The sequence below is a fragment of the Siniperca chuatsi genome, linkage group LG12 (assembly GCF_020085105.1).
Source record: "Siniperca chuatsi isolate FFG_IHB_CAS linkage group LG12, ASM2008510v1, whole genome shotgun sequence".
In the NCBI taxonomy this organism is placed as follows: Eukaryota; Metazoa; Chordata; class Actinopteri; order Centrarchiformes; family Sinipercidae; genus Siniperca; species Siniperca chuatsi.
Genome location: NC_058053.1, coordinates 11556290 through 11569787, shown reverse-complemented (window position 1 = coordinate 11569787; position 13498 = coordinate 11556290). Strand labels below are relative to the sequence as shown.

The 13498-nt window shown below is 39.5% G+C and overlaps 1 protein-coding gene across 2 annotated transcripts in view; it reads left to right on the top strand.

Moving 5' to 3' along the window:
* The window catches only part of LOC122885592 (receptor tyrosine-protein kinase erbB-4-like), a 329729-nt gene that overhangs the window by 187634 nt on the left and 128597 nt on the right, over positions 1 to 13498 (top strand). For both annotated transcript variants that reach the window (XM_044216868.1, XM_044216867.1), the window contains exon 4: positions 12916 to 13047. In XM_044216868.1, the coding sequence (XP_044072803.1) occupies positions 12916 to 13047 (132 nt within the window). The remainder of the gene's footprint in view (positions 1 to 12915; positions 13048 to 13498) is intronic.

The following is a 13498-nucleotide window of genomic DNA, read 5'->3' as shown; positions in this document are numbered from 1 at the left end:
ACACTGATCTCAGACCTGCTGTTTTCCTATAGTGCATTCACGTTTTAACCAACAGATCCCGCTAGTGAACTTTCCAACCATTATTGAATGTTGACAATCTAGCCAAATTGTATCTGTGCGGTTGTTGCAGTGGTCTGTTTCCATAATAAAAATTTTTGACATGGAGGAATTCATGGCCACTCTCATGTTTTTGATTTTTTCACTAAATAAAGTTGCAAACTCATTAGAAAAAAGCTTGTCTAGCCTTATTTATTTAAAAACTGTAAATACGAAGCATCTCTTTATAGATGTTGTAGTGTATCTGAAGATGACTTTTTCTCCATTTGCACTCAGCTTTCCTGCGTTCTTTTTTCTGACTTGTGACAGGTGGGGTGTTTCTCCATGGTACTTTCTGCTTGCCAGAGATGGTATTTAACTTTTCAGGTGCAATGGCGTCAATAACTTCCAATAACGTTTTGCAGTTTAAATTATCAAAGAGCGAATCAACACAGTCTGATATTAAGCTTATTGTCATGGACATCCATAAAAAGACAACTAGCATGCTCAGTTATATACCTTTTTTTGACAGAAACTGATCTGGTTTGGGTATCAGGAGAAACTGACATATCAAAGAAAACACAAAAATGTTTAGAAAGTCCTACGTTCCTGACAACAGTGCCAGATATATCAACACCCTTGCTAATAACCAAATCTAGTGTGTGTCCTTGATTGTGTGTGGGCCCTTTCACATGCTGCAACAGATCAAATGTTTCAAAAAGACTATGTAATTCCTTTTTTGTGTTTTGTTTTGTCTTTGGGATTGTCAATGTGAATGTTAAAATCACCAGTTATGACAAGACAGTCAAAATATTTTGAAATAACAGAAAATAGCTCATTGAAGTTGCCAACAAAAGACATTTTAGTCTAGGTTTTTTTTGTCAAGCACTTTTAATTTTCATGTCTTCTAAGCATTTTGAGGCTACAGCTGTCCCCATCTTTGTTGTTCTGCAGAGCAGCAAATCATTCAGAAGATGGATTCACTCACTTGTTCACTAAAATATTGTCCATTGTCTGGGTTTAGCTTGAGAGGAGCAGCTTAAATGTCTCTTAACATAGTCATATTTCTTTAGCAAAGATCTACAGAAAGATTTAGATGGATAACCATTGACATTAACCCTGGAACATATTCATTCCTTCTGATAAGCTAACAGAAAGTTACATTAATGTTACGTCCACATCCAAAAAATTAATTGAATGCATTTTAAGATGAGTCTGAAACATTACAAAATGTCAAAAACTTCAAAGCGTCTGAAAACTTTCATACATACATACATACAAACAAACAAAGGGCTTCACCTTTCTATAATTTACTGAGAATTGTCTTGTTTGTCCAGTAGGTTATGGACTGTACCTATACCTTTCTATTTATTAATCTGTTTTTGAATGTTCTGCTATAGATATGAGGTTCAAAACAAACACTCACACTGTGATTGTCATGTTCAGTTTCTGTCACTGACTGTCTGTCATTGCAGCTTTTCCATGTCAGTGCATGGCTGTACAGCCTAGACATGCAGTTCTTGCTTTGATTCTAAAGCCCAGACTGTGTTTCAGACAGGTCTTTGATGTCAGAGGCGCTCAGTGCTCATCTCAGAGGAGGAGCAAAATGAGTGGGAAAGCAAATAATATGGGAGCTGACTGGCAGCTCGGTGGGTCTCAAAAGCCACTGAGGAAAATGTCACTTTCTATCAACTTAGTTATGAGGCCTAAATGGACACCTGTGGACGTGAGGTGTAACATTAATATAAACAAGTTCTGAAATCAGCAGTGTGTCTTCTTAGGCGGTTAGTGTGATTGTAAACTTTGTTCTTGTAGTATTTGGTTTGCTTTTGTGTTGGCGTTGACGATGTAATAATGTTTTGCCATCAGTTTTTTTCTATGACATGTTGTAGAATGTGTTGCTTTACAAAAACTATAGGCTTTAAGTCTGGAATAGTGGTTCATCTGTGGGTCAAGAAATACAGTACATATTTAAACAACTGGATAAAAGGCCTGAGATTTCCAGCAGTTACTGCCAATTTAAATTGTTATCATTGAGGCTTGCTTTCCATAAGTTTTAAAAGAGGCAGTGCTCCCAAAACCAATTTAATAACCTTGCCTCAGTGCCGACACACACTTACACACACACATCACCCTCCAACCCTACGACTCCTCCCCTTTCTCCCCTGGCAGCTTAATAATTAATATGCTTATTTTTTGCCTCTTAGGCTGAAGCCTTGGGTAAGTGGAGCAGCTATTGATGGAGCAGTGGTGGGTAATAGGACATGAAAAGGACTTTTCTGTTCATCTCAGGTCTCCACAGAGATATGGTGGGTGTTACTGTATGCAACACCAGGCATGACCAAATAAAAAAAAAAATTAAAAAGCGTGCCACCTCTCAATAGTACATTTATTTGTTGTGGTGCTAAAAAGATCTGGCTTCCATCAATGGTATTTCTTTGAAACTCTATGTCAGTTTCCAGCACATCTACCAGGTGGCCTCTCTTTGATAATATCATATTCAGTTTTTTATTATAGTCTGTTATTGCAACAACCAGGCTGGAGGGACCATTTTATTGCCCATATACAGAGGTTGGTTTAGTCATGGATGTGGTCTGAAAGCATTTGCTCCACAGTTGTGTTCTCAGACAATGTAATGTTGGCTGACATCACACACTGGGTGTGTTACCTTGAGGACATTGAAGCAGATAAAAAAAGCAGGAAATTCAAGTGTTTTTTGGACAAAATGTTCACCAACATTATCCAATGATATTATTTAGACTTGAGAGACAAAAAGAGCCAGAGGTTAGTATATGCAAGAGAAACAAATCAATGGCAGCCAATAAAGGGAACCTCCATGATGGTGAAGACCTGCTCACATCAGTTAATGTTAGTAGCTGCTTTGTCATTTAACTTCTAAGCAGTCTTTAACATGAGTGATAGTAGACCATTTGCAAGCATTTCATAGCTCGGTTCATTTAAAACCCCTTGAGGCAAATTTGTGATTTGTCATATTGTGCTTTATAAATAAAAAATTTACTTCATTTGTAGTCACATTTTTTATGTTTTTCAATACAACAGCCTGTTTAATATCATCTTATTATTTTTCAAATAATATTTATCATATCCCTTCTGCTGCACTTTTTTGTACTATTTTTTTCAGTTACAAGCAACCAAGTGGTGGAAGTGGAAAGTGGATTCTATCAACATATTGTTACACTGCAAAAACTTTAGGTAACCGCAAGAGATTTGAAAACATGACCTTCCATCTATACCTTCCACCTAACATGCCTGCAACCTGAGAGCCTGTATTTTGCCATTTTGATGATGTTCCTGTTTGTCGTTCGTGTGTGCGTTCTAAGTGCCAGGTTATGCTAGAAAAACAAAATTGTTTGTATGATGTGCTGTCCCATGACATCGGAAGGAAAAAGTTACCAGGAACTACTTTTCAAGGAACTAAAAGGTTCATTCAGCCCATTGTTGTGTACATTTCCACTGCAGTCTAAAGACCCGGGAAGATTAGGTAAATGAATCACACAGCTGCACAACTATATTGTTTTAACTTATTAAACACATCACCTGCAATTCAGCATAAGGACATTTGCTTATTTTAACCTATGCACTCTCACTTTTTTTAAATACTGAGCTTACTGATGTATAATGGTGAAACTGAGAGCCACTGCTTCCTCAGAGGGTTGTAATATTAGAATATGGTAACACAAGCATAAGCATCATGTTTCTTTTTACATTTATAGTAGTATATACTTGTTTTCAGATACAATAACAGCCACTATACACACATTTAGTTCCACAACTATTTATTAATCTGCAGGAATATAAATGTGCAAAATACAGTGTTTGTGTGCTTCAGCAGCAGGAGACATGGGAGGAGGGCTGCTGGTGGTCGCAGGGGTAAACACACAGCTCTGCAGTCTGCAGTTCACTTCAGCTGTCCGTTTCATCTGAATAACACAGTGAAAAAAATAAACATCGTGTCTCACTGCAATGACATTAACAAGATCATTTTATAAGATCGATTTAGCCAACCCTTGTCTTAAGGAACACTACACCATTAACGTTAGCAGTTGGTGTTAGCATATAGCTAATGTTAGCTTTTGGTTAGGGTAGCAATAGAATCAGAATCAGAATGAGAAATACTTTATTGATCCCTGAGGGGAAACTCTTTTGCTAGCACGACAACAGGTAGCTGTTACAACATTTAACAAGCAGCGTGAGGGCTGTATGTGATTTACCTTCAACAGCGCAGTACCTGAGCCCCTGTGCCAGAGAACTGTGGTGACTATAGCTGTTCCAGCAGGTAAGCCTCCTCTGGCTTTGCCCAGCCCTTCTTTTGATGTTGGCAGTTGAGGTTTTATTTCATGGGCAAAAAGGTGATAGCGAAGTACTCAAATTGTTATACAGTCCATTACCTTGACTCTCCTGGCATCTCTTTTGGCGTTTCCCAGGTGTTGCATTAGTGGCTAATAACAAGTTAGACCTGCTCCCCCTCCCCAAACACTTATGACTATGACTTTAACAAATTTTGACGATTTTGTGCCGCATTGGCAGAGGTGATTACTCTTTAAATGCATTATAGTTTCTCTTTAAATCTACATTAGTCTTCTGGGTGGACTTTCCCACCTTGGCCGATGCACACCACATACAAGTGCTGTGTGAACAAAGTGAGAGCCATGGCCCACAGTGTGTTACTGAATGTCTCTCAGTAGGCCTGGACAAACAAGGCCTCAATGACGTGTTGTTGCCTTAGCAAATCATGCACTGACTGAAGCCAGCTTCCTCTGTGGTAAAACCAACATACTTGGTATGCTTGTGGTAAGATATGCTCTCTCTACTCTCAGTCTTTCCATCTTTCCTTCTCTTTCTCTCTGCCTCTCTCAGACCCTGTTTTGTTTTGCCCATTCCTGAGAGGGTGGCTCATTTTAATTCAGCTGGCAGGCTGATCACACATCAGCCTTGATAAGCTAAGTGGCCCTCAGCAGCAGCAAGTGAAGGTCCTTTTACTCTTTTTTAATCACTCACTTGTTTGGCCCCTTGTTTATCTTTTCTGTCTTACTTTTTTGTCTCTTTCCTCATTTGTTTCTTGGTTTTGTTTTTCTTTCTTGCTCGTAGATTAGTTTTATCTCAAGGTATTGTAATATGATTTTCTCCTCCTCCTCCTCCTCCGCCCTATCCATAAAACTCAGATTACAAGGGTTTTATCACAGTTTAAGTTGAAAATAAGCAATGATGCATTCTCTCCCCCCCCCATTACCATTCTGTCATGATTTTATTTTTTCCTCTTCTCATCTTTAAGAAGATGCTTTGCCTTGCTTGGGTATAATTCCATAATCCCTAAATCTCAGCTGTTTTTCATAAAGACTCATAGGAAACAATTGCATGAGGGTTGGGCCAAATTTAATCAGAAGCCTGTGAATGCAATTATCTTGGCAGAGGAGAGGCGTATGTTCGGGGGATGGGGGCCATGGTCGACGCCCCCATGCCATCTACTATACCTCAGCAAATATCTCAACAACATTTCTCCTTCAGAGTGACACAAAGGATAAAAAGGACACATGTTATTTCTAAGATTGGAACAAAGTATCAATTTTAAAGAACATTAGCACAAAAAGGTATTCTATTGACAGCTTCAGTCTAATCCATTTTAATCAAGTTCAGTTGTTATTTTGACTGAAATGTACTTATTTTGAGGTTGACATGAACCACTGGTACGAAAAAGTGAGTGGTATTTTTAAACCACACAAAAGACACAAAAAGAGACACTGCTCATTTGTTTTATCAAGAGATACAGTAAGTTTGAAGTAAATGATCAAAAATAGAGCTTTAAGTTTGAATGAAATAACAGGGCTTGGTGAGACTAATAGTTTCAAATTCAGTGGTTTTTGCATTGAGATGGAAGAGGTTTTTCATTACCCCAAAGATCGCACAGTTTGCATGTAACGCTGCAAACATGAGTCTTTGCGCTGCCATGGCCACACAGCCATGAATGTCAGTCACCATGTTAAAATTAAATGTGCATTTAATGTGTGAGGTCCCTCCACATACATATGCAGACAGGCATATGTATGACACACGGTCAGACACATACCGTAAATCCTGAACATATGTACTCGTGAAGAAAACACTCTTCAATGGCTGTGTGTTTCTCTGTTCAATCTTTCAGATCTCTCTTTTTCTCCCATTCCAGTTTAATTTAAATCTCCCAACATGGTGCCATCCAGTTGTTTTGGTCTTAGACTCTCTCCATAAACCTTCATCTCTTTAGTCTACCAACCCAACAATGTGAAACACACACACACACACACACTGCCCACGCTGCCACTCTTGACCGCAGTGTGTTCAGAGACAGTCAAATCCCAGCACTGCCATCTCTCTAGTGAACCTCTTGTGAAGCGCTTTTATGTAGTCGAAATGCAGTTGTTCTTTTCAGGTCAATAGTTAAACACATAAAAGTGCAATTACATTTGAATGGGTACCACCATTTTGCTTGGGGGCTGCGTTAACAGTATTAAAATTGCATGCCTGTAGGAGATGCTCCATCCATTGACCTTATAGGAGATATGAAGTTTGTGATGCATGCTGCGATACATTTCACACTATATTCATCGGTTAATATGACACTGAATTGGACTTATTATTATATTCCTATGTATGGAAAGATATACCAGATAAGAGAGCATTACAATCATCAAGCATGCTTCAATATCAAAATGTGCATTAATATCTCTGTGTTGCTCAGAAGAGCAAGTGGTCTGATTTGGTGACATAGCCCACAAGCCTTGAAGTTTAGTTCCAAGTCAAAGATGACACCAAGGTTTCTTGCCTGTTGGATAAGGGTATGTTCTAGAGAATTAAATCTTGTTGACCATTAATCTCTCTGAGCTGTTAAACATTTTGTGACATCCAGGCACTAATATCTAAAATACACTTTAAAAGAGCATCAATTGGTCATGTGTCATTAAGAGACTGTGTCATCAGCATAGCCATGGAAAGAGATGATATGTCTCTTGATAACACCACCAAGGGGTAACATATATAGATTAACGGGGCCCTCCCCCGATTTTAAACCTTAAATTCTGTTTACTTTTCACACTACTACTCTGCCCATAAAAGCATTTGTATAATGTCTTCTGTAGCTCTGGAGGGAGCTTCCCAGAGTTTGAAAAAGTAACCCTGATGATGTCATATGGTTTGGACATTTTTAACAGATAGCCTCCGTTACAAACTGGATGTGTGGGGTTTGAAAGAAGTGGGCATTTAGGGGTCAGGAGGTGTCTTGTGAAATCACTATTGAGTTCCATTGTGGGCAATGTAGGATCCAGTGTTTTTGGAGCGTGACCCATACTAGGGACTAAAAGTCAGTATATCCTGGCCTCCATTGCTTCAATTTTGACCATTCTTTTTCAAAATCTGTCGCTTGAAAGCAGTGGCCCTAGGACTGACCCTTGTGGAACCCCACAAGTTATGTGTTTTGAGAGATGGGCATCTATTGAGACAAAGGACTATGTCATAAAGAGAAGAGAAACTATTATAAAAGCATATATCAAAAGCCAATATGTTCCCTCTGACTGTTTAAAATACTTTGGTGAATATATGTTTTGTATATGTATGCATGTGAGTGAGTTTTTCCAATATTCAGGTCCTTCAACAGGTCCAAATCTGTCCACAAGCATAGAAAAATTAAATCTTGAGTTAGTAAAGTTTTGCCAAACATGGAAACAAAATGTATGCAAACACATACACATACTCTCTTTTCTTTCTATTGTACTTGTATTGAGACACGCACACACACAGTTTTTATTCACACACACCGATGTTCTTTCTCTGCTTCTCTTCCATGTCTATGCACACACAAATGTGCAAGACAAATTCATGCACTCATGCAAACACATTTCCGTTTTTCCTGTCACCTACATGCAAGTAAAGATACACACACACACATGCAAACACACACACATATAGACACATATATATCTGGGATCTGCAGGCATTTTCTTGGCAACAGTGGGGACTGGAGGGCAAGGATGGAACTGTGCAGCAGCAGCAGATGATGGATGGGAGGGGAGATCACCTATTTGTAGAGCAAAGGCAGAGATTTGCTGTCCTGACATCTCCTGTCAGCAACCAAGCAACTCAGAGTGCTGTGATTGACGCAGTGCTGTTTGGCTACATAAGCAGCGTCTAAAAACTCAGGAAATGTCCTCTCTTAAAGCTTATTGTTGGTTGTTTATCAATGTTGTTAGTTATTGGAGTTGGTGGGAGCGTGTCTTTTTTTATTCAATAGAAGTGCTGATGGTGCATGAAGAGGCTGTGTGGCCTCCAGAGTGGGTCTGTTTCATTAAGTGGTTCCTTTCAATAATTCATCCATCATCTACTCAACCTTTGCAAGTATATTTTAGACAGTCATTTTCTTTCTTTCTTTCTCATTATTTTTTCATTAGCCATCATCTATCATAACAGATGAACAGATACACTGATCGATGATGACTGATAAAATAGATGTCATTCATTCTCCCATCATCACACAACACCCATCACTCCAAGTAATTTATTCATTATCTATCCAAACAGCATGTACATTCTTTACTTTCACTCACTCATTCCTTTGGGTTTTTTTTCTTTTTTCTTTCTGTATGTATGATGTAGCATTTTTTAGCTTCCCTATAGAACTATTTACTGATTATCTCCTTTTCTTCTTCTAATGCTGGATTTGTAGTTGGGAAACGTTCCGTTATGTACCAGCAATATTGTAACTGTCAACAAGTTTATTTGGAATCTAGACAAACTGTACAGGACCAGCAAAGTAGCCATGCAGTAGCTCCATGATGTTTTACAGCAATGCCAGGCTTTACCAGAGAGCTTCCCAGTACATTTACTGTCACTAATAAAGTGTCTTTCTCAAGCGATTCATAATAGCAGCTGCAGAGGGACAGCAGAGTAGTGCTGACATTACCCACCCACATTTTCACAGTTCTTGCAGGGATTCAAATTAGTGACCTTTTGGTTACAAGATAAAGCAAACTGGTAATTTAATTGATGCTCAAGGCCCATATAGTAATGGGGGCCTCATTACTGCCAACCTTGAACCATCTGTGTAAGCATGTGTGTGTGTTTTTGAGCATGCTTCTTTTTGTGTGTGGACTGTACATGTGCATTCATCTCTTATTTTTTTCATTTCTGCCAGTCTGTCTGTTGAGTGCAGTTTAGCAACAACTTTAGCCTTCCACGCTGCTGGGGTGTACTGCAGGATCTGTGCCCCAACATTTAGCCTCTTTGACCCACAGTGCATCCTCATCTTCCCACAGAGTTTCTCCCCTCTGTTCCACTGAGCAGATAGCAGCGCTAAGCCAAAACCAGGTTGAAACTCTCAGAGTCAATAAGACAGTACAGTGGAGACCCAGGGTAAAATACCCAGTCCCACTGGTAGAGGAAAGGAGAATCTCCTCTGTCTTTCCGATTGAATACCTGTCTATCTACTGTAATTGCCTGACTGTTCGAGTGTCTTTCTGAATCTCTAGCTGCTCTATCTTACTAACTACTGTTCAGCTGACTGTGTTTGTTCTTATTTATCAAGCTGGTATCTTTTTCTTCATGTTTATGTGTATATACCTGCCTCTGGCAGACAGAATAAAGAGGGACTGAAGTTAAGATATAGAGTGAATGTGGTTTCTTGTAAGTATTGATGGTAGTAGTTTAAATCATGGATCTTCTTCAGTATACAGAAGAATAAACACTATTGGGGACATTTGATAATGTCCTCCAACACAAGTCAACCATTTATTATAGTGCTTCTGTTGTCCTACATATTTCTTCATTAAACAATCCACACAACACTTAATAATTCACTCTCACAAACGTATTAGTATGTTTTTTTTCTGATCATTGGTTTGCTATTTGCCTCCCAGTCTTAATCAAACTCATCCCCACACTGCAATAAATAAAAAAAAATCACAACAAGCACTTACCATCAAAATAATTGCCTGCATGCATTTGTTCTGCCTCCTTGAACTTCATATTGTTTTCCTTCACTGGCCGTGCTGCCTTATACTGAAGATTGCTTTGCCTTTTGAAGCCATAGACTCATTCAGAGATGCTTGGGAGTTGCTCTCGGGACGAAGCGGGAGGGGAGGGGGTAGTATGGAAACACGAGCTGTAGCTACGTGAACAAACTAATTAAGACATTTTATCTACCCACTAAACAATCAACAACAAGATTTAACCATTGATGTCCCCCTGGCCACCAACTGCACACCCAGCAAATGTGCAAGCCAAGCATTTACTTGTAATGAAAGCAAAGCCTGCATGAGTATTGCATGTTATTATAGGTATTATGTAATATTTGTTTGTTAATTATTTATATCTTGGTGACAGAGCCATGGGATATACTGTAACTGTCCTGGGCAAAGTGCCAGCAAGGAGCCAATTATGTGTTCCAGCATCTTGAACTTTGTCATGTCACACTGCAAATGAGTGTGTTGTGTGTTTGCAGTACATATCCAAAGTCAACGTGTGTGAGAAACATTAGAAGATGGTGGAGCCTACTGGATGGTGTTGAGGGTCACTTGTTGTGATAGTGTTGAACATAGTGTTTTATTTTTCAGTCTGTTTATACAATGTGCTTGAGAATGTGAATGCTGCTCACGTCCAGCTGAGATTAGTGGAAACACCTTGTCTCACTTGTTTACCACACACAAGAATCCTGGCAATTCTTTTTGGCTAAGTTGTTAACTTATTAGGTTCAACTCTTTTGTTTACATTTCCAGGTTAGATCCATGAAAAACTATGGTTGTAACAGTGTGGCCTGCAGATGTGTATGGCTCAAGTTTATGAACGACACATTTCCCTGACTGATTAATGATGTACAGCATTTCTATCTCTGCCTAAAGGTCCACCTTCACTTCAATATTATAAGAAATATTCAAAGAAGATGCAATACAGTAGAATAAAGTCCATGCTGCATATCTGTCATTTCCTCTTCTTTTTCATGTCACTATACTTGTTTTCCAGTGTCTAATGTTCTAATGTCTATCAAGAAGTCTTGTGCAGAACACCAAGCCTCAACTCTAGTTTGAGTGTATAAGCTACACAATGATCAAATTTAAGGACTTTGCAATGATTTTCAAGGTATTAAAGTGGAGTAAGAGTACGACAATAAACTGGTCAAAAATGAATGAGATTGTGGCAGAATTTTTACTAATTTTACTAATTGATAATTCCCAAGTCAAGATATCAGGGTCAAATGATCATGTTCAGATAATTTTAAAACTGCCTCTGTCTTCTTCTTACACTTTTCCTTAGGATGTCAAGTATTGAAACTAACTCAGAGACAGCTAGGTTTGCATTTATGTGTTTTATAAACATATAAATTATGCTTTAGCTGAGAGATTAATTCAACATTATTAAAAAAATCACATACCTTTATAAGGACTTTCAAAGCCCATTAGAAACTATGTGTAATGTGGCTTGGATATGTTTGCGCCTAAATCTGATATATTTTGGCTCCATTTACAATCTGACCAGCTATTCTGAAGGTGAATGCCCGGATGATGTACTTGTGTCTTGCTTAACCAGGGTTGGGATGTCCTGCTGGCGCTTTTGTCATAATAACTGCTTTGCTTTGTCTGTTCGTTTGTCCATTGTCCTACTTTGACAGCAGAATCCCATTGTGCAAACAATTTGAATTTGAGACGCGACCTCCTCCTAGCCGAGCGATATCCCGCCTGTGGTGAGAGGCAGGATTAATTTCTCTCCCTAACTCCCACCGCACATGCAGAAAGATAGAGAAGCAGAACTGAGGTTGGGGAATGGGGGCTTGTGTAGGTAATACCACCACCACCTATTATCCAAGGAGTATCATTTATCGGGCCTTTGTGGGATGATATTGTATTTGGCTGTTTCTGTGTGGTGCTGGCGGGGCGCCTTGTGTATGATTATGTGTCTCATCAGTTTTAGCCCTGTGTCAGTAATCTGTTTGTAGGGAGATAGAGAACACGCAAGCTCTGTAAATAATGCAAATCTGCTACTGGGCTTCACTCTGTCTTTCTTTCCTGCCATCCGTCTCTGTGGCTTTCTCCCATCTTTATTTATCTCTCTTTCTTTCTCTTTCCCACTCTTTCTCTCTCACATAAAAGTCAGGATTAGGCATTCTCTAAACTCCTGCACAACAATAATCGGAACCACCCTCCGTATCCAATCATTCAACAGACTGTGTGTGTGTGTGTGTGTGTACGCATGTGTGTGTGGCGTAAGGAATCAATCCTCGGACAATTATTGGTTCGACAAGGTGGTGCATATTATGATGGTGAGATACATGACTTTTTTCCCTCCACATTGATGAAATATAAAATTACAACCTTGTTAGGACTGCTGTCCCTTACTGGGGCTTAAATCCCAGACTGGATTTCGTGTTGTGATGGTAGTGAGGCATAATTGATTCTGTCCGCTCACAGCGTGGGAAGAGAAGGATGAGAAAAACAACAAAATGGGAAAAGATCAGAGGTTGTAATAACAGCAGTGCGACACAGCTTTGTCCTGGCTGTCTCACTACAACAACCATCATCAGATCATGTGTGTGTCTCAAGATCAGCAACTCACCTCAAACCCCAAACCTGCTCTTGCCCTCAGATGAAAAGAAAATGATAAATCCAATCCAATCTAGTCCTTAAGTATGTTAATGATATTGACTTTAACATACAGTGTCTGGCCATGTCAGCTGTTAATTAAAAAATCATAGGGGGGGGAAAGCTGGCAATTAAAGAACACCAGGATCCTGGTTGCAGGATTGCTGAATTAGGTGAATCCTCAAGAAGAAATGGTTAAATACCCAGAAAGCCCTGAGTGTATCTGTATTGACTTTGTGCTCTCTCTCTCTCTTCTCCACAGAGATCCTGAGTGGAGGTGTGTATGTTGACCAGAACAAGTTCCTATGTCATGCAGACACAATCCATTGGCAGGACATTGTCAAAAACCCAGGATCCATTCCTGTGGTGGTGCCCACCAACAGCAGTGTCACATGTAAGTAACCCAACAAGCACAAGTGTAGAAGACAAGAATAATTGACTTTAACTTTTATTTACATTGCTGTTGCTCCACACATTTACACTCATTCTCACATGAAGCTGCTCAGTAAAATCACAGTCTAATCTGCTGAGCAGCAACACAGCAGCAGTTGGAGCTTAAAAGAGTACTCCACCAATTTAGCATTGCACGTCTATAACACGTCAAGTATTAGCAGCAGAACCAGAGATATTATCTTTTGTATTCCATGCATTCTTCTTCCTTGTCAAAACCTGGCGCCTACATTACCCACAATGCTACTCGGCCGCCGACAGTTCGGTTGGAGTTTCGGGTGTGTTATGCCAGAAGCGGCTAATGTAGCCTTGAGCCGCTGGCCTCAAGCAGAGATGAGGAGTGGGCTACAGAGGTATGGTAAGCTTACTTCTTTCAAACTCCACACCCCCAGATT